Source organism: Loxodonta africana, chromosome 9 (assembly GCF_030014295.1).
Source record: "Loxodonta africana isolate mLoxAfr1 chromosome 9, mLoxAfr1.hap2, whole genome shotgun sequence".
Lineage (NCBI taxonomy): Eukaryota > Metazoa > Chordata > Mammalia > Proboscidea > Elephantidae > Loxodonta > Loxodonta africana.
In genome coordinates, this window is record NC_087350.1 from 44,406,562 (window position 1) to 44,424,805 (window position 18,244).

An 18,244-nucleotide genomic window follows, 5' to 3' on the forward strand; every position below is an offset into this window, starting at 1 on the left:
TATTGTTTTATATGTTGTATTTTAAAAATAGTTATATGATTATATATTTTATACACTTCATGCAACATATAAAGCATACTTAATATACTTTTTTTCTAAGAACATGCTGTTCACTGGTTACACAATATTCTGCAGCAAGAAAAAAATGTGACATTTATTTAGCCATTCTTCTACTTTGGGATAATCAGGTTGAATTCAATTTTTCACTACCCTAAATTATGTTGTAATACAAACACTTTTATGTAAACGGTGAGCACTGCTTATTAATTTTGCAGAACGAATTTCTAGAAGCAGAATGACTGGGTCAAAGAGAATGAATTTTTGTAGGGTGTTTTTATATACGCTGTTAAATCATCTTTTATAAAGGGTATAGCAGTATCTACTCTAAACCATGGTATAGGAAAGAGCTTGCTCACTTTTGTTTTTTCTTTTGTTCCAGATGCCGATCCCACTCCAAGTCTAGAACATCGTTCACATCTTGGACAGCAAATTTCACATATTGATGAAGACGCCTAATTTCCTACAACAAAAAAATTAAAAGACAAATATTTTTCCAGTACCTCGGGGGAAGATACAGCAAAACACTAAAAAATAATTTTGAAGTACTTTTAGATTGAGAACCGTAATGAACAAGGAAAACATAATAATTTTAAAAACAATCATTAAAACTTTCTAATAAAATGAAAACAGTTTTAGAAAAGTCAACATTGTTCACTGTGTGACAGAGAGGTGGTACAAAGACAAGGGAAACTGAATAGGTGTGCCTGCCTAGGGCCTCTAGGGAACAAATGTTCTTGCTTAGTTCTCATTTTTCAGCTCCTGTCAAGTATCTCAACATGGTTGGGGAATTTTCCACCGCACTCTGGTACTCAGATAGTACATACATTTAGTTTTTGCTCTCCCACGCATGAAATTAACTATAATAAAACACAATTATCCTACAAAACAGTGCTGAAAATAATTTGAACCTATCTATTCACAGTGTAGAACATGTAAGTCATCTCACCAGTTGAGAAATACTTGCTTCTTCTGAAAAACAAAGAATAAGTATCCACACTAGAAGTTGCATTCACCATTATTAAAATATCTACCTATTTAACTTATTTTAGGACTAGAAAATTTTCTTTAAATTTGGATCAGTGTTAACCTTCATGGCTATGCAACTTGACTCTAAGAAGTTAAAAATAAAGATGAAGTACTCAGTTAAGCACGCACATTTCAGTACCAGTACGTGTGCTATACGCTGAGGAAAGGTCTTCACATCTGTACAAAGGTCTTATTGTATTTAAATGTACAGGCAGTTCCCGACTACAGGGTTCCATTCCAATGACTCTGTTGTAACTTGGGTCTGACATAAGACTAATACCTCTTTTTTTTTTTTTTTTTTAGTTTTTGTCATGGATTGAATTGTGTCCCCCCAAAATATGTCAACTTGGCTACTCCATGGTTCCCAGTATTGTGTGATTATCCACCATTTTTTTTTTTGTCAACTTATGTGATTTTCCCTTGTGTTGTGAATCTTACCTCTACAATGTTAATGAGGTGGGATTAGCGGCAGTTATGCTAATGAGGCAGGACTCAATCTATAAGATTAAGCTGTGTTTTAAACCAATCTTGTTCGAGATATGAGAGACATGGGGTCTCTGCACTGAGAAGCTCCTAATCCAGGGGAAGATTGACGACAAGGACCTTCCTCCAGAGTGGCCAGAGACAGAAAGCCTTCCCCTGGAGCTGATGCCCTGAATTTAGACTTCTAGCCTACTAGACTGTGACAGAATAAACTTCTCTTTGTTGAAGCCATCCACTTGTGGCATTTTTGTTACAGCAACACTAGATTTCTAAGACAGTTTTTATTACTATTGCCTTTTCTTATTAGTATCTTTATAAATCCAATCTTTGAACATCTGCAAGTGAACACCTGAGAATGACAACATTAGCAAATTACACACTCCAACACTGTATGTAGTACATATTACTAGTGATAAAATGTACAAAAAACAAAAAGCAACACAAGTTGGGTACTACCTGTATTTTCAAAATGATTTTGGATAAAGGTATATGTCCCAACTGAAAGAGAGAAACTGTCATTTAAAAAGAGCCAAGTTGATTCAAAGGACATAGCAGTAACTTTAGCACCATATATAAATTTCAACTAAATACTAGGGGAGGCTCTTTTCTTCGAACACTTCAGATGTAATCATACCTCTGTGCATTAGCTGGTGCTGTTTTTCTGCATGGCAAGCCCTCCTTTGGTTCAGTGAATTGTTTTTATATGGTCTTTCTTGCCATGGTTTCTTAACTCCCACAAAAATAACTGGCTGGGACTATGCAAATAACTTTGAGGAGGCAGTTCTTCCCCAGTCTTATTTTGAGGGACTTCTAACCTGAGGGGCTCATCTTCCAGCACTATATCAGACAATGTTCTGCTGCTATTCAGAAGGTTTTCAGTGGCCAATTTTTTCAGAAGTCGACTGCAAGGTCCTTCTTCCTACTCTGTCTTAGTCTGGAAGCCTGTCCATCATGCTTTGAAATACCAGTGGCACAGCTTTTAGTATCACAGCAACACACAGGCCACCACAGTAGGACAAACTGACAGACACACGGCCTACTCCCCAAAGTAGAGTCGACCTTAATGACTTGGACGGAATTAAGCTTTCAGGACCTTCATTTGCTGATACGTCACGACTCGAGATGAGAAAAAACAGCTGAAAACATCCATTAATAACTGGAACATGGAATGTATGAAGTACGAATCTAGGAAATCTCGAAGATGCCAAAAATGAAATGGAATGTGTAAAAGATCAATATCCTAAGCATTAGTGAGCTGAAATGGACTAGTATTGGCCATTTTTAATCAGACGATCACATAGTCTACTATGCTGCAGATGACAAAGAGGAATGGTGTCACATTTATCATCGAAAAGAGTATTTCAAGATCTATCCCAAAGTACAATGTTGTCAGTGATAGGATAATATCAATAAACCTACAAGGAACACCACTTATTATGACTATTATTCAAATGTACACACCAACCACTAATGCCAAAGATAATGAAATTGAAGATTTTTACCAATTTCTGCAGTCTGAAATTGTTCAAACATGCAATCAAGATGCATTTGTAATTACTGGTGACTGGAATGCTAAACTTCGAAACAAAGAAGGATCAGTAGTTGGAAAATACGGCGTTGGTGTCAGAAACAATGCTGGAGACCACATGACAGAATTCTGCAAGACCAATGACTTTTTCATTGCAACAACATAAATAGCAATTATACATATGGACCTCACCAGATGGAAAACACAAGAAACAAGGAGACGGTGGAAACGAAATCATCAGTCAGAACAAGGCCAGGGGCCCAATGCAAAACAGACCATCAACTGCTCATATGCCAGTTCAAGTTGAAACTCAAGAAAATTAAAACAAGTTCATGAGAGCCAAAATACAACCCTGAGTATATCCCAACTGAATTTGGAGATCATCTCAAAAAAGATTTAATGCACCAAACACTAATGACTGAACATCAGAAGAGCTGTGGGATGATACGAAGGATAGCATACATGAAGAAGGAAAAGGGTCATTAAAAAGACCAAAACCAAACCAAACCCACTGTCGTTGAGTCCATGCCGACTCACAGCGACCCTATAGGACAGAGTAGAACTGCCCCGTAGAGTTTCCAAGGAGCACCTGGCAGATTCCAACTGCCGACCTTTTGGTTAGCAGCCGTAGCACTTAACCACTACACCATCAGGATTTCCATTCAGGAAAGAAAAAAAAGACCAAAATGGATGTCAGAAGAGACTCTGAAACTCACTCCTGAACATCGCTGAAGTGAAAGAAAGAAATGATGAAGTAACAGAACTGAACAGAAGATTTCAAAGCGCAGCTCCAGAAGACAAAGTAAAGTATTATAACGAATGTGCAAAGACCTGGAGCTAGAAAACGAAAAGGGAAGAACACACTCCGTATTTCTCAAGCTGAAAGAACTGAACAAAAAAATTCAAGCCTCGAGTTGCAATATTGAAGGATTCTATGGGCAAAATACTGAATGACTCAGGAAGCACCAAAAGAAGATCGAAGAAATACACAGAGTCACTGTACCAGAAAGAATTGGTCAACCCTCAACCATTTCAGAAGGCAGCGTATGATCAAGAACCAAAGGTGCTGAAGGAAGAGGTTCATGCTGCACTGAAGGCACTGGTGAAACGCAAGGCGCCAGGAAGTGACGGAATACCAATTGAGATGCTTCAACAAACGGATGCAGTGCTGGAGGTGCTCACTTGTTTATGCCAAGAAATGTGGAAGACAGCTACCTGGCCAATCGAATGGAAGAGATCCATATTTGCATCCATTCCAAAGAAAGGTGATCCAACAGAATGTGGAAATTATTGAACAATATCATTAATATCACATGCAAGTAAAATTTTGCTGAAGATAATTAAAAAATGGTTGCAGCAGTATATTAACAGGAAACTGCCAGAAATTCAAGCCAGATTCAGAAGAGGATGTGGAACTAGGGCTATCAATGCTGATGTCCGATGGATCTTGGCTGAAAGCAGAGAATACCAGAAAGATATTCATCTGTGTTTTATTGACTACGCAAAAGCATTCAACTGTGTGGATCATGACAAATTAAAGATTTAACATTTTGAAGAATGGGAATTCCAGAACACTTAATTGTGCTCATGCAGAACCTGTACATGGACCAAGAGGCAGTGGTTTGAATAGAACAAGGGGATACTACATGGTTTAAAATCAGGAAAGGTGTGTGTCGGAGTTGTATCCTGTCACTGTACTTATTCAATTTGTATGCTGAGCAAATAATCTGAGAAGCTGAACTATATGAAGAAGGATGGGGCATCAAGACTGGTGGAAGACTCATGAACAACCTGAGATGTACAGGTGACACAACTTTGCTTGCTGAAAGTGAAGAGAACTTGAAGTACTTACTGATAAAGATCAAAACTATGGATTACACTTCAACATAAAGAAGACCAAAATCCTCACAACTGGACTAATAAGTAACATCATGTTAAACGGAGAAAATACTGAAGTTGTCAATGATTTCATTTTACTTAAATCCACAATCAACACCCATTGAAGCAGCAGTTAAAAAATCAAATACCATATTGCATTGGGCAAATCTGCTGCAAAAGCCTCTTTAAAGTATTAAAAAGTGAAGATGTCACCTTGAGGACTGAGGTGTACCCGGCCCAGGCCATGGTATTTTCAATCGCCTCATATGCATGTGAAATCTGGAAAATGAATAAGGAAGACTGAAGAAGAATTGATGCATTTGATTTATGGTGTTGGTAAAGAATACTGAATATACCATGGACCGCCAGAAGAATAAACAAATCTGTCTTGGAAGAAGTACAGCCAGAATGTTCCTTAGAAGTGAGGATGGCCGGATTTCATCTCACATACTTTGGATATGTTATCAGGAGGGACCAGTCCTGATAAGGAGAAGGACATCATGCGTTGTAGAGGGTCAACTAAAAAGAGGAAGGCCTTCAGTGAGATGGATTGACACAGTGGCTACAACAAAGGGCTCAAACATAGCAATGATTCTGAGGATGGCAGGGAACCAGGCAGTGTTTCATTCTGTTGTACAAAGGGCAGCTATGAGTCAGAACTGACTGGACAGCACCTAACAACACCAACTATGCAAACAAGGTGCCTGTGGGCTACTCAAGGGATTGGTCAGTTTTGCCATCCTGCTAGGCTTAAAAGAACCAATCCCACAGAGGTTTAGGGGGGACCTCACTACCATCAAGAAGAAGAGCCAGCAGTGGAGCACGTCCTTTAGACCTGGGGTCCCTGCACTGAGAACTTCCTAGGCCCAGGAGAGAGTGTTAACACTGAGGACCAAGAGAGACTGCGAGAGATGGTGCAGCAAAAGCAGCAGCAGTACAAGTGGCAAGAACCAGGAGACTGATGCAAGGTGGCTATGGTGGGGCTTGACAACTTATGGAGCTAAAGAGCTGTAACCCTTTCCTGAGCAGGGCCCAGCGGCAGAGGCCAAGAGCAAGGCCTGCCTACGGGCACGGCTGAAAAGAAGCTGTCCTTATTGAAGAACTGTATCTTGAGTTGTTCCTGTTACTTCCAAGTTGATCATGATCCTGAATTATAACCTGTTTCTTCCCTAATAAACCCCATAATCATGAGTATGATCTGTGTGTTCTGTATGGCCACTACAACAAATTGTCGAAACCAGCGGAGAAGTAGTGAATGTTGTGGGGGAGGAGGAGGACAACTGCTGTCAGAATCGGTGAAAATGTTTGGAGAGGAGTTATGTCTGACCTCCACCTCACAGGACTCAGCCTTGGGCTGATGTAAATGGTAATTTTCATCATCTCCCCCTTGTGAATTCAAACAGGTTCTGATACTACTACTAGCGTATTTCACCTCCCACCTTTGTCTATCAGCAAAAACCAGTTCTCTTTTAATGTCTAGCACAAAAAAGTCTCTTTTCTGTGACTTAGCTGCTCCCTCATCTGTGGTCCCACAGCAACATATCCTGTATTATATTTATCTGCTCATCTTTCATTACAGTTATATGTTAAATTCCTATCTAGTTGCAGGGATTCTGCATTATAGTGTAGTGGTTAAGAATGCAGACTCTGAATTTAGATTGTCCAGGTCAAGACTCCAGCATTTATTAGTGGTAAAACCTGGGTAGTTTCAGTATTTCAGTTTCCTCATCTATAAAAGGAGAATAAACAAGTGAATACATGAAAAGCTCTTAGAACAGTGCTTTGTACACAGTAAACACTCAATGACTACTACCTATTATTAACTACTTTGATAATCTACAATGAAAAAAGGTTTTCTTTTGAACAAAGAAATTTCCCTCCAAAAGCCATATGGGATGCACCCTGAGTCCTGTAACCTGATGAATGGCAGGCAAGTGGTTAGTACTTTCTTTCAAGGGAATTAACATCTATAATAAAAGAAGGGCTGCTGAATACAGCAGGGGTTCTTCAACCTTTCTGGGAGGAAGGACCATTTCTTTGATTTTCCTACTGTCAATAAATTTACCAGGTGAGAGATGGAAATGGTGGAAATAGTAGAGTCAAAATAGCCAAAGAGCCCCAAATTCTCTGAGGCAGGAAGGGATTCATCATACTCACAGACCATGATGCTCTAGGTGAGGAGGCCCAGGGCTGCTACCTGTGCGCCCCTCTCTATCAGTATTCTAGGCAAATGTGAGGAGGGGTGAGGTAAGAGAGTGAAATACAACCCCACTGGTGACTGGAGGATCTATGAGGATTTTCTGATCTACTGCCTGGGGACCCATGGGTTTGCAATGTAACAATTTTGGGTAAATAGAAATATGGAAAAAAAAAAAACAGATTTAGCTAAAAGAGAGATTAAACATAATTGAGAATCAGTGAAAAACTAACTTTGCTAAAGTATAGCATATAGGAAAGAATCCGCGCAGACAGAGGTTTCAACCCTGGTTCCACTTGTACTAGCAACATTACTTTGGACAAGCAACTTAGCTTATCAGGCTCAAGTTCCTTATCTGTACAAAATGGGATCGATAATTCTACCCTGCAGACCAGCTGGTTTTAAAGACTAGGAATAATGTATAAAGACACATAACAGAGTACCAGGCACTTAATAGTGCGACTTTACTACTATCAATGATTTAATTTATAAATGTATCTTTTTCAACAGGGTACTCTCTACCAAGCTTAAGGTTTAACAAGGAATTTAATAATTAAAAAAAAAAAAAACATTAAATAGAAAAGTATGCCCTTTGCTTTGCCACAGTTAAGCATATCTATGGAAAATAAGGGAAATTAACAACTTCATTAAAGGCAGTCATTGAAATAAATATCTAACAAAGGATAGCAACTGTTGCATATCCTTCTTTGGACAGATTGTCCTACCTGGAGTTGAGCTTCACTCTTGGGGTCCAGTGGTCTCTTATAAAGTAAATGTCGATATCTAGAGTCACAATTTCTTTCATTTTGTTCTCTGGCTTCTTCAACACCAGCAAAGCCCTCAAGTAAAGTTGTTTTCAGGGTACTTATATCTCCATGAAGAGACTGGAAAAGGTCCAAGAAGATTCTTATACAAAAAGAAATAAAACCTTTCTGTCTAGGGCAAAGAAGGTAGCGTTTCTCAAACATTTAACATGATAAACATCGAAATATACTTAAAAAAAAAAGGTAGTGTTTCTCAAACATTTAACATGATAAACATCGAAATATACTTAATAGTCCTGCAAAAAAAAAAAAAAAAAAAAAGACTGTCACTATTTGGAAAGAAAGACACTAACGTTCTTTAAAAAAAATCTGTTTTCTTCCTCATTAAAAAAATACATATTCTAATGACAGAAAACAAGAAAAGTATTGAGAGTACACATAATAAACCCACTACCCAAAGACAATCACTGCTAATGCCATGGAGAACTTTTCTCTTTTCCAAACATGTTATTTAAGACCAGAGCTCTGGAATGAGATAGCCCAAACTGGGATTCTAGCACCACCACAAGCTAAATGGGAGACTCTGGGTAAATTAATTCGCCTCTATAAGCTTTAGTTTCCTCACTTGCAAAATGGAGAGAGCTATACTACCCACCACACAGGGAAGTTATAGGAATTCAGTGAGATAATACAGGTAAAGGGTAGAGCACAGTGCCAGGTACACAGTAAGTAGTAACTAACAGTAACACAGTAAATAACATCATTCACAATAAGTATTTGGTATTTTTATGCTATATATGCTCTTAAAATTTCTACTTTTTTTACCTAACATTGTACGAGATAGTAAATTTTCAAATGTACCTGTTATGGATTGAATTATGTCCCCCCAAAATACCTGTTGTAAATCCTACTATACCTGTGGTTATAACCCCATTTGGGAATAGGGTTTTCTGTTATGTTAATAAGGTAGTATTAGTACAGCGTGTGTCTTAAATCAATCTCTCTTGAGATATGAAAGAGCAGGGTAACCAAGCACCAAGCAGAGCAGAGATGGGGAAGACAGATGACAAGCCACATGAAGATCACCAACGAACCAAGGTACAAGGACCTTCCCCGAGAGCCGACAGAGAAAGCCTTCCTTCCTCTAGAGCTGGCGCCCTGAATTTGGACTTCTGGCCTCCTAAACTGACTCGACGGCACTGGGTTTTTTTTTTTCAAAACTGTGAGAAAATTTCTGTTTGTTACAGCTACCTATTTGTGGTATTTCTGCTATAGCACCACTAGATAAGTTAAGACAGTATATAAACTAAATTTGCAATTACAATAAACTTTTATAGACTGCCTAAATTTTTTTTTAATACATGCCAATTGGGTAGAAACTATTGTTATCCCATTTTACAGATGAAAAAACTAAAACAGAGTAGCAAGATTAACTTGCCCAAAGTCACATAATTTACTAAGTGCCGAGGGCAGGATTTGAACTCAGGCATTCCTAGGTAAATTACTCAACCACATAAAAACAATGTTGGTGGTCCATTTTTTAAAAATGTAACTCAACTTAAGAAAAATGTCAATAAACACAAACCTCTGTGGTCTCTTTAATCTCCAAAAGAAAGGTGTGCAAGTCATCTGATTCTATTCGCAGCATCCTCATCTCCTCAGAAGTGCCCACTTGGAAACAGGCTTTGGAAGTGCGGGCTTTCAGCTCTTCCAACTCCTTTTGAAAGTGTGCAATCTGTAGAATCCACAAATAAGGAAACTACTCAGTCTTAATGGCAAAGTGGTGATCTCACTGCTCCTGGACTCACTCATGGCACTGACTCCCGGGACAGACCAAGCTTCAATGTGAAAATAAGGTGGTCATTAGGAGTCTACACTCAGAACCATTAAGTCTCCTGGTCAGAGCTACTGCCGAAAAACATCTTCAGGATACACATTTACCTCCTCCCCGATTCCAGCCATCACAGGATCTGACTCTTTCCACTCATGTCCCTGCTTTTCTGAAACCGGAGGCTGAAGTGATTTCACCTGAAATGGAATGCGGAAGGTTTAAGAAGGCATCCTATACTCCAAGTTATGGCTTCTTGAAGCAATCAAATCAGTACCTGTCAGAGGTAATGGCACTCTCATAATTTAGTCATGGTTCCCTCATTCATTCTTTGGAGCATATTTTTACTGGGTACTCATTTTGTATTGACACATTCTAGACAGTAGACATAGCGGTGAACAACAAATAAAGGCCCTACTCTCATGGAATTTATCTCCTACTGAGGCAAGATGGAAAATAAAAAAGTAAACTAGTCAGATAATTTCTGCTAGTGTTGAGTAGTATTATGAAAAAAATCCAGCTTCAGTGAGCTGGCCAAGAAAGTCCTCCCTAAGGGTGACATCTGAACTGAGACCTCATACAGTAAGGAACAAAGTTATAAAAAGATCTGGGGCAAGCACCTTCCAGGCTGCAAGAACAGCAGTGCAAAGAATTTGAGACAGGAAAGACCCTGGCATGTTCTAGGCAAAGAGAGTAAATATGGCTACAGTGAAGTCAGGGAGTGAGCAGATGTAGGTAGAGGGACAGGCAGGGGCAGGTTGTGGAAGGCCATAATAAGGAGTTTGGATTTTATTCTAAGTGCATTGGAAAGCTAACGAAGTTTTAGGAGAGTTTAAAATACGACTTATGTTTTTAAAAGATCATTCTCACTGCTGTGTATGGCGTGGATGATGGTGAGAGGTAGGGGCAGAACCAGGAAGATGAATCAGGAGGCTGACTAGGGGAGAGATGTTGATGACCTGAAATATGATGCTGGCAGGGGAGAGAGACATGGATTTATGACATATGATAAGAGGTGACAGGACCGTCTGCTAGGCTGGATGGGGCAGGAGAGGTGCTGTCAAAGAAAAGAGAGGAATCTAGGATGGCTTCTCAGTTTGGTAGTACTAGCTACTGAGATGACAATACTACAAAAAGAATGGATTCTAGGGGGACAGAAAGAAAAAATTCTGCTTTAAAGATGTTATAATCTGAGATGCCTTTTAGACTGTTTGATACACACACCAATTAACACTAGAGAGGTTTTAGACTGCATAAACATTCATTAAAACAGCAAACATTTATTAAACAAATACCATGTACCATGCATCATGCCAAAAGCTAGAAGTGTTAACTGGGCATTCACTGTGACTAGGGGAAGAGACACAAGGATAAGACATGACTCCTATTCTCAAGGCACTCAAAAAATTAGATGGGAAACTGACAAAAAAATTCTCCTTAAGTTACACCATCAAAATAAACTGAGATCATGAATTGAATATCTAAATATGAAAACTAAACTAATAAAGCTTTCAAAGAAAACCACAGGAAAATATCTTTTTGATTTTGCAATAAGAAATGATTGCCAAAAGGGTCACAAAAAGTACTAATCATTAAAAAAAAAATTGATATACCGAACTGTATTGTTACTAAGAACTTACATTCATAAAAGAAACCACAAAGAGAATTCACAGAGTAAGAAAGTACCCACCCATTCAAGGAAGAAACATTCAGAATATACAAAGAACACTCATGAATCATTAAGAAAAAGGCGATCCAACAGAAAAATGGACAAATGATGTGAATAGATACTTCATAAAAGAAGATAACCAAATGACCAATAATCACATTTCTAAATGCTCAATTTTGCATCATCGGGGATATATAAACTAAAGCCACAAAACACAAGATGTGGAACAGGGGGAGCTCTCACAGACTGCTGGTGGAAATCTACTAAGGGGAAAAGATACGAATGCTCGGTAACTCAGGGTTCCACTCTTAGATATACACCGAAATGAAACGCAAACGTGTTCAAAGACATGACCTAGAGTGTTCAAAGCAACACAGTTCATAATAGCCTCAAAGTGGAAACTACTCAAATCCCCATGAAGTGTTGAATGAACAACTGTGATATAGTCACATAAAGAAATTGCATGTATCAACAATCAGATGGGTAAATCTCGTAATGTTGACCAAAAACAGATACAAGAGTACGTACTATAGGATTCCATTAATAGAAGGTACAAACAGGCTAAACTAATCTATGCTGTTAGAAATCAACTAGGTGTCTAGTTTTGGTGAGGGTAGTGATAAGAAGGGGACACAAGGGGATCTCTTGGGCCCTGGTAATGTTTTATTTCTGGATCTGGATGCTGGTTACCAAAGTGTGTTCAGTTGGAGCCAATTCTTTGAGCTGTATGCTTATCGTGTGTGTAGTTTTTTCTATGTGTATTATACACAAAAATAAATAAATAAAAGAAACTGAGATGGTACGGAAACTCAGTGAAATCTATCCGGCGCCCTGGGATTGAGATTCAATAGTCTAAGATACTCTATAATAACCTATGTAAGTTCAGGAATCAGAAGAGAAAATAATCCTAAGACTCCGGGGTGAAGATTAATGCTTTTTAGGAGTACACATCATAAATATCCAACGTTCACGCTGCAGTATGTCTCATCACATACTCCTAAATACTCTTCAAAGGTCTAAATTCTAAAACATGAAAATCCACTTTATAAACATATATGCTTGGAGCAGTAAACAAACACAAGCACTGTAAGCTAAATTTAAACATACCTGGGGAGAACCTGACTTAGCCACTGGAGGGGTAATCCTGGGTGATTTCTGTACCATTGAGGACGCTGGACTCAGACTGCCCTGAGCAGATCGTCCTGTGAGAATAAGAAGTCAGTCAAAACAGACAGTATTTGTTCCCATTTCTTCTCCCATCACAAACGTCCTTTTCCAAAATCTAAGAAAACAAGTTATTGATTGTCCCTGGTTCCCTTTTACAATCTTTGTAGTCTAGAGTGTTGTCCACCAGTTGTGTCAGCCTCTGCTCCAAGATAACTGAAAAACATGGGTTAGATTTTTGAATGTGAAACCCTTTTATAAAGCAGGTGAAATTGAAGCACCTCTGGTAACAGGTATGTGTATCCATGTGCAGGGCCCAGAACCTGGCCATTTGGCCCATCCTTACACCCCACAGAGGCTCCTGATACACCTCTGAGAACTGGAGAACAAGGTTTTAAAACCACTAGAACAATAATCCCCATCACCCTGTAAGAACTCACAGGGTCTTCAGGACCCTCCTGGAAGTCTTTCAGACAGGCCTCACCCCACTGTGCATTACAATCATGCAGGCAGCTTTTGAAGAAACACACACCAAAAAGCTGTACCTAAGCCTTATCCCCAGAGTCTGATTAAGCTGTTAGAGAGTGGATCTCCCAGTAATTCTAGTGTGCAACTGGGATTGAAATCCAGTAATTTAGGACCCTCCATAATAAAGGCAACTGGGGTAGGGAGATTTGAGTGGTGAGCAGTGGAAAAGGAGAAATGGTGTATGCTTTATGGTTCAAGTTTTATCTCCCGAACAGTAGAGATCTGAAAAGACTCAGGCAAAGCTTCTTAATTTTGGGGGATAAAGGAAAATGCCTTTCAGATTCTGATGAAAACCATGGGCCCTGGAATGAAGAGGCTTTGGCAAATTTCACAAGGCAGCCCTTTCTCCCGGGTGACAAGAGAAGATTTCAGGAACTTCAAAGCTCAATACTTGCTCAATATTTTTCAAAATAATATTTGACACTCAAATACCAAATGGCTACCCAAAAACGTCAGACTAGGTACTATCGTTGGCATTCATGAAAATAACCAACTCAAAAGCTGTGACAGATCTGGCAGACACCACCTTAGCCATGTGAGCACCTAGGTCAGGACAAAGTGAAGGCATGCGCTCCTAAGGTGATACACATGACCCATGTGGGCATCACTGCCAAAAATGTTTAGTCTAAACCTAATGTGGAAACAAGCAAATCCAAAGTGAGGGACTATCTACAAAGCTGTATTTCAATTCTTGGTGCTTATTTGATAGTCTTTTTGCTTACAGTAAATATGAGACTATGAAAATATGAATACAGTAGCCAGAGGCAATTAGCACTAGTCACTGCAAACCCTTTTTCTTCTGTGCACCTTCGTGAATTGTTCTGTAACTGCCCTTCATGCAGGCTTTATCTGAAGGTAAGTAACTAACCACAAGATACCTGCTTTGAATCATCAAGTACACTTAGCTCTACAAGGAATGGCAGAAAAACCAGCATGGCAGTACTGATGCCACTGCAAATCCTCCCAATTTCGAGTTTGCAAATCATAGCACATTAGTGTGAGATACAGGGAGCAAGAAAAAATAATCCTGTCTAACTATTTTGGCTAGGATTCTTAAAAACTTTCAACAATGTTAATCTGAGACTACAGGACTAAGCTCTAAAGTTGGTTGCTTAAAATCATACCTGCTGCTGAGGGAGAGACTGAGGGCTTTAATGCCATGGAGCTGGATGGTGCTGAGAGAGGCATGGGGTGGCTGACAGACCCAGAGGAACCTGTCTTGGAGGCAGGAGAGAAGGGCAGCATCGAGGGTGTGCTCTGTGAGCTATTAACAGGAGCCGAGGTAGCCACAGAAGTAAACCTGAAAATGGCAGCCAAGAATACATCAGAACAGCCTGCTGTAAGATTCTTTCACTTGGGTCATAAGCAATGTCATCACAGGATAACTTACTACCCACGCCTTTTTGCCTTCGTGAAACACAGCTATTTAAACATTATTACAAAAGGTGAAAGTTGTAATGAAACATTTATCTTACTGTCTGCTTGTTCAGGAATGAATTACTCAACTAAAACATCAAGTACTTAACATGAAGATGAAACTAAGTTTACCACGATGTTGTTGTGTGCCATCAAGTCAATTACAACTCATACCAAAACCAAAACCCACTGCCATCGAGTCAATTTCAACCCTTGGCAACCCTATACGACAGAGCAGAACTGCCCCATAGGGTTTCCAATGCTGTAAATCTTTACACAAGCAGACTGCTACATCTTTCTTCTGCAGAGCAGCTGGTGGTTTCAAACCACCAACCTTTCAGTTAGTAGCTGAGCACTTTAACCACTGTACCACCAGGGCTCCTTATTTACAACTCATAGCGATCCTGTAAGACAGAGTAGAGCTGCGCCAGTTTCCTAGGCTGTCATCTTTACGGTAGCAGGTCGCCAGGTCTTTTCTCCCACGGATTTGCTGGTGGGTTAGAATAACCAACCTTCTGTTTAGCAATTGAGCACTTTAACCATTACACCACTAGGACTCCTTTTTACCATGATGGAAATACTTATTTTCTATTCTATCAAGTTAAGAAAAAATAAAAGGGGAGGAGGTGTGGTGAGGCTCAATACTGCCTAGGAGAGCTTACCGCACTTTTACGCAAATAATGCCCCTAAGCAAATAACGTGCAACTTCTGCGTTTGTTTGCCAACTGCCCCCTGCCCCCTCCACAAGGTATCTCATAAGCGCTGCTTTGCCAATTATTTTTTACATGTTGTTGTAAAAAAAATCAGCAAGAGTAGTGCACTTACGAAAATACCTCACAGGGGGACGGCCCGGTTGGCAAACAAACATAGAAGGTGCACATTATTTGCATAAAAATACGGTAGGACTTTCTCTTTTGCCAAAGAAATTAGGAAGCACTCATTCTGGGAGGTGATTGCTGTTGCTCCTGCTGCTGTCACTGTTACTGCTCATGCTCAGTCAGCATGCAGAGAGCCACTTCATTCTAATGTCTGCATAGTGCTGCATTTTCTCGCTGCACCACATTTACCTTACCAGTTAACTGATGCTGGGTATTTATATTCTAACACCCTGCCTGACCTTTTGCTCTTTAGGTGGAACTGACTCAACATTCCTATTGGACCACAAGCATCCCAAAGATGGCATCCTGTTTTCCTCTTCCTTTTTCACTCCCCAGAGGAAGCAATCCGCCCTAAATCTTGGAAATTTTACAGGGCAGTTCCTTTCTGTCCTATAGGGTTGCTATGAGTTGGAAATGACTTTGCTGCAATGGGTTTGGTTTTGAGTTTTGGTAGAGAAAAAAGTTGGTAGTATTTATTATACTCAATGGTTACCTTGCTAAAGGTTACAGGATAAAGGGAATTACGTTCCTCAAGAAGCTTACATTCTAGTGGGGAGAACACAGTAAGTAGATAAAGAAGTAAATAAATAAAATATGAGTGAACGGGCCAGACCCAGATCTACTGGAATTGTACACCATGTTGAAGAATTTGGATTGTACCCGAAGGGCAATGAGAAGCCAGTGGAGACTGTCAGGCAGAAGAGTGACCTATGTGTTTACGATTTCACAAGATCACTTTGGTGGCTGTGTACAAAATAGTTTAAAGAGAGTGGACATGAGTGGACAAAAAGACGACAAGGTATTCACTTCCCTTACAAGATGTTGCTCTTTATTACTTCATTTTTTAAAAATAAGGATATCTCCTACACTTGTAATCTGAAAAAGCAAAGCAAATATTGAAATATAAACCAAAAAAACCAAAGCCACTGCCGTCAAGTTGATTCCGGCTCCTAGTGACCCTATAATCATTATTAAAAAAAAAACTATCTAAAAGACTTCTGGACTCCAACAACTGATGAAATACAAACCTTTTATGTTGTCTGAATTCTTACCATTTCCAAGAGTTACTTCGGAAAAAGGAAAAAGAGAAACCCTAGTCACAGTGACTCTATTTCTACTGAATAACAAGCAATATTTCTACTCATCCTACACAAGAATCAAACCTCCTTTAATAGGTACTTACTTTTCACTAAGGTTGGCTTTGACCGCAGAGGCTGAAGGCGGGAAGGAGGACCTCATTCCTATGTTTGACACAGACACACTTGGCATTGATGTGCTTTCCAGGGTAGGTTTAAAACTTGATGACCCAAAGGAGAATGAAACAGCTGATGGCGCCACAAGATATGCCACAGGGGCAGGAGCTAGAGGAGTCTTAGGAGGAGGAGCAAAAGAGAAGGCCATTGCACCAGAGCCCAGAGTTGGTTTGGAATTGTCTGATGCAATGGAATATGGAGGGGGCTCCCCAGTGACAGAAGCAGATGACTTCAAGGATGAAGAGCCAAAGGAGAACACGGCAGAGGTTCCAACAACAGATGGCAAAGAGAAGGTGGAGGTGGGAGCAACAGGCAACGCAGGTGGAACAGAAGCAGGAGCTGCAGCTGCTGAAGCATCAATCTTCTGTGGGGCTTGAGAGGAAGTTGGGGTTGTGGGAGTACTTCCTGCAATGAAAAAGATGAAGAAGAAAGAAAAAGTTAACACAGTGGCAGTCCACACAACAGAGTGCAAATAGAAAAGGGTTTATGGTAGAAGGAAGCCAGAAATGGCCCTAGTTCAAGAAGCAAAAAACAAGGAAACATAGCTGATCTTGGACTTTACATAGCAAGTATTCCACATAAAGATGTATAAAATTTTGAAAGGAAATGGGAAAAGACAGTAGATGGCTAAAGAGGAATTCACGGGCCCCCAATTTAATAAGATGGAAATATACCTCTTAATGCTATCATGGTATCACAAAACAATGAAGAGTAAGTCATTCTGCAACATTTGATTGACAATCAAGAAATGGTTTTAATTCAGACCTCCACCTCATAATATTCACTAAAAGCAATCCCAGTTGAAGTAAAGATATACACGTGCAAAAGCACATATATATGTATACCTCAAAACAGAGGAGGCAAAAATAAATTGATATATTTGTTAAGTCTCTGAGAATCTAACAACTTGTTAAATTTAGAAGTTATATTAAAAAAATCACAAAAGGAAAAAATTAAGATTTGACTCAATAAAAGATAGTTACTTAGATGTGACAATTAAAAAGTAAATGAACTAAAAATGCAGTAACTGACAAATAATACCTATTTTATATATAAAAAAAATTCTTACACATCGAGATAAAAAATTTCAGGACTATAATAGATATAAGATGGGAGCCTACTTGACAAAAAGAAAATACAGCTCAACTTTTTATTTAAAGAAATGCAAATTTTAATGAAGTATATTTTTGAATGTCCTCTAGATTATCAAAGCCTAAATATATATAACCCTTAATGTTTGAAAAGGTACAATGAAATCTCGAACTCTTTATCACTGGGGGTATCTAATTCAGCACAGTTTTTTTAAGATAACATTTGTCATTACGCCTCAAAAATCATTAAAAACTAAACTCGGTAACCTCACTTCTAAGAATAAAGTCTATGAAAACATAATCTAAAAAATGGAAAAAGATATAAGCACAAAAACATTTTGTACAACTCAAAATAATAAAAATTATTCAGTGGAATACTGAGCACTCATTTTCTTAAACTAATCATGGAGATTACACAAGAACCTGAAAAACACGATTGAAATAAAAAACCAGCTACCAATGATGTATACATTATGATTAC

The 18,244-nt window shown here is 39.1% G+C and overlaps 1 protein-coding gene across 9 annotated transcripts in view; it reads right to left on the reverse strand.

Moving 5' to 3' along the window:
• The window catches only part of NUP214 (nucleoporin 214), a 125,546-nt gene that overhangs the window by 86,432 nt on the left and 20,870 nt on the right, over positions 1-18,244 (reverse strand). For 8 of the 9 annotated variants that reach the window (XR_010322990.1, XR_010322989.1, XM_010587556.3 and 5 more), the window contains 7 exons: positions 16,603-17,077; positions 14,250-14,425; positions 12,541-12,635; positions 9,878-9,964; positions 9,522-9,671; positions 7,898-8,056; positions 417-520 (listed from right to left, as the gene is read on the reverse strand). Coding sequence is in view for 7 of the 9 variants with exons in the window: in XM_010587556.3 (XP_010585858.2) it covers positions 417-520; positions 7,898-8,056; positions 9,522-9,671; positions 9,878-9,964; positions 12,541-12,635; positions 14,250-14,425; positions 16,603-17,077 (1,246 nt within the window). In the remaining 2 variants the exon portion in view is untranslated. Of the gene's footprint in view, positions 1-416; positions 521-7,897; positions 8,079-9,521; positions 9,672-9,877; positions 9,965-12,540; positions 12,636-14,249; positions 14,426-16,602; positions 17,078-18,244 lie in introns of those variants that run through there. The other variant, XM_023544831.2, reaches the window with a different exon arrangement.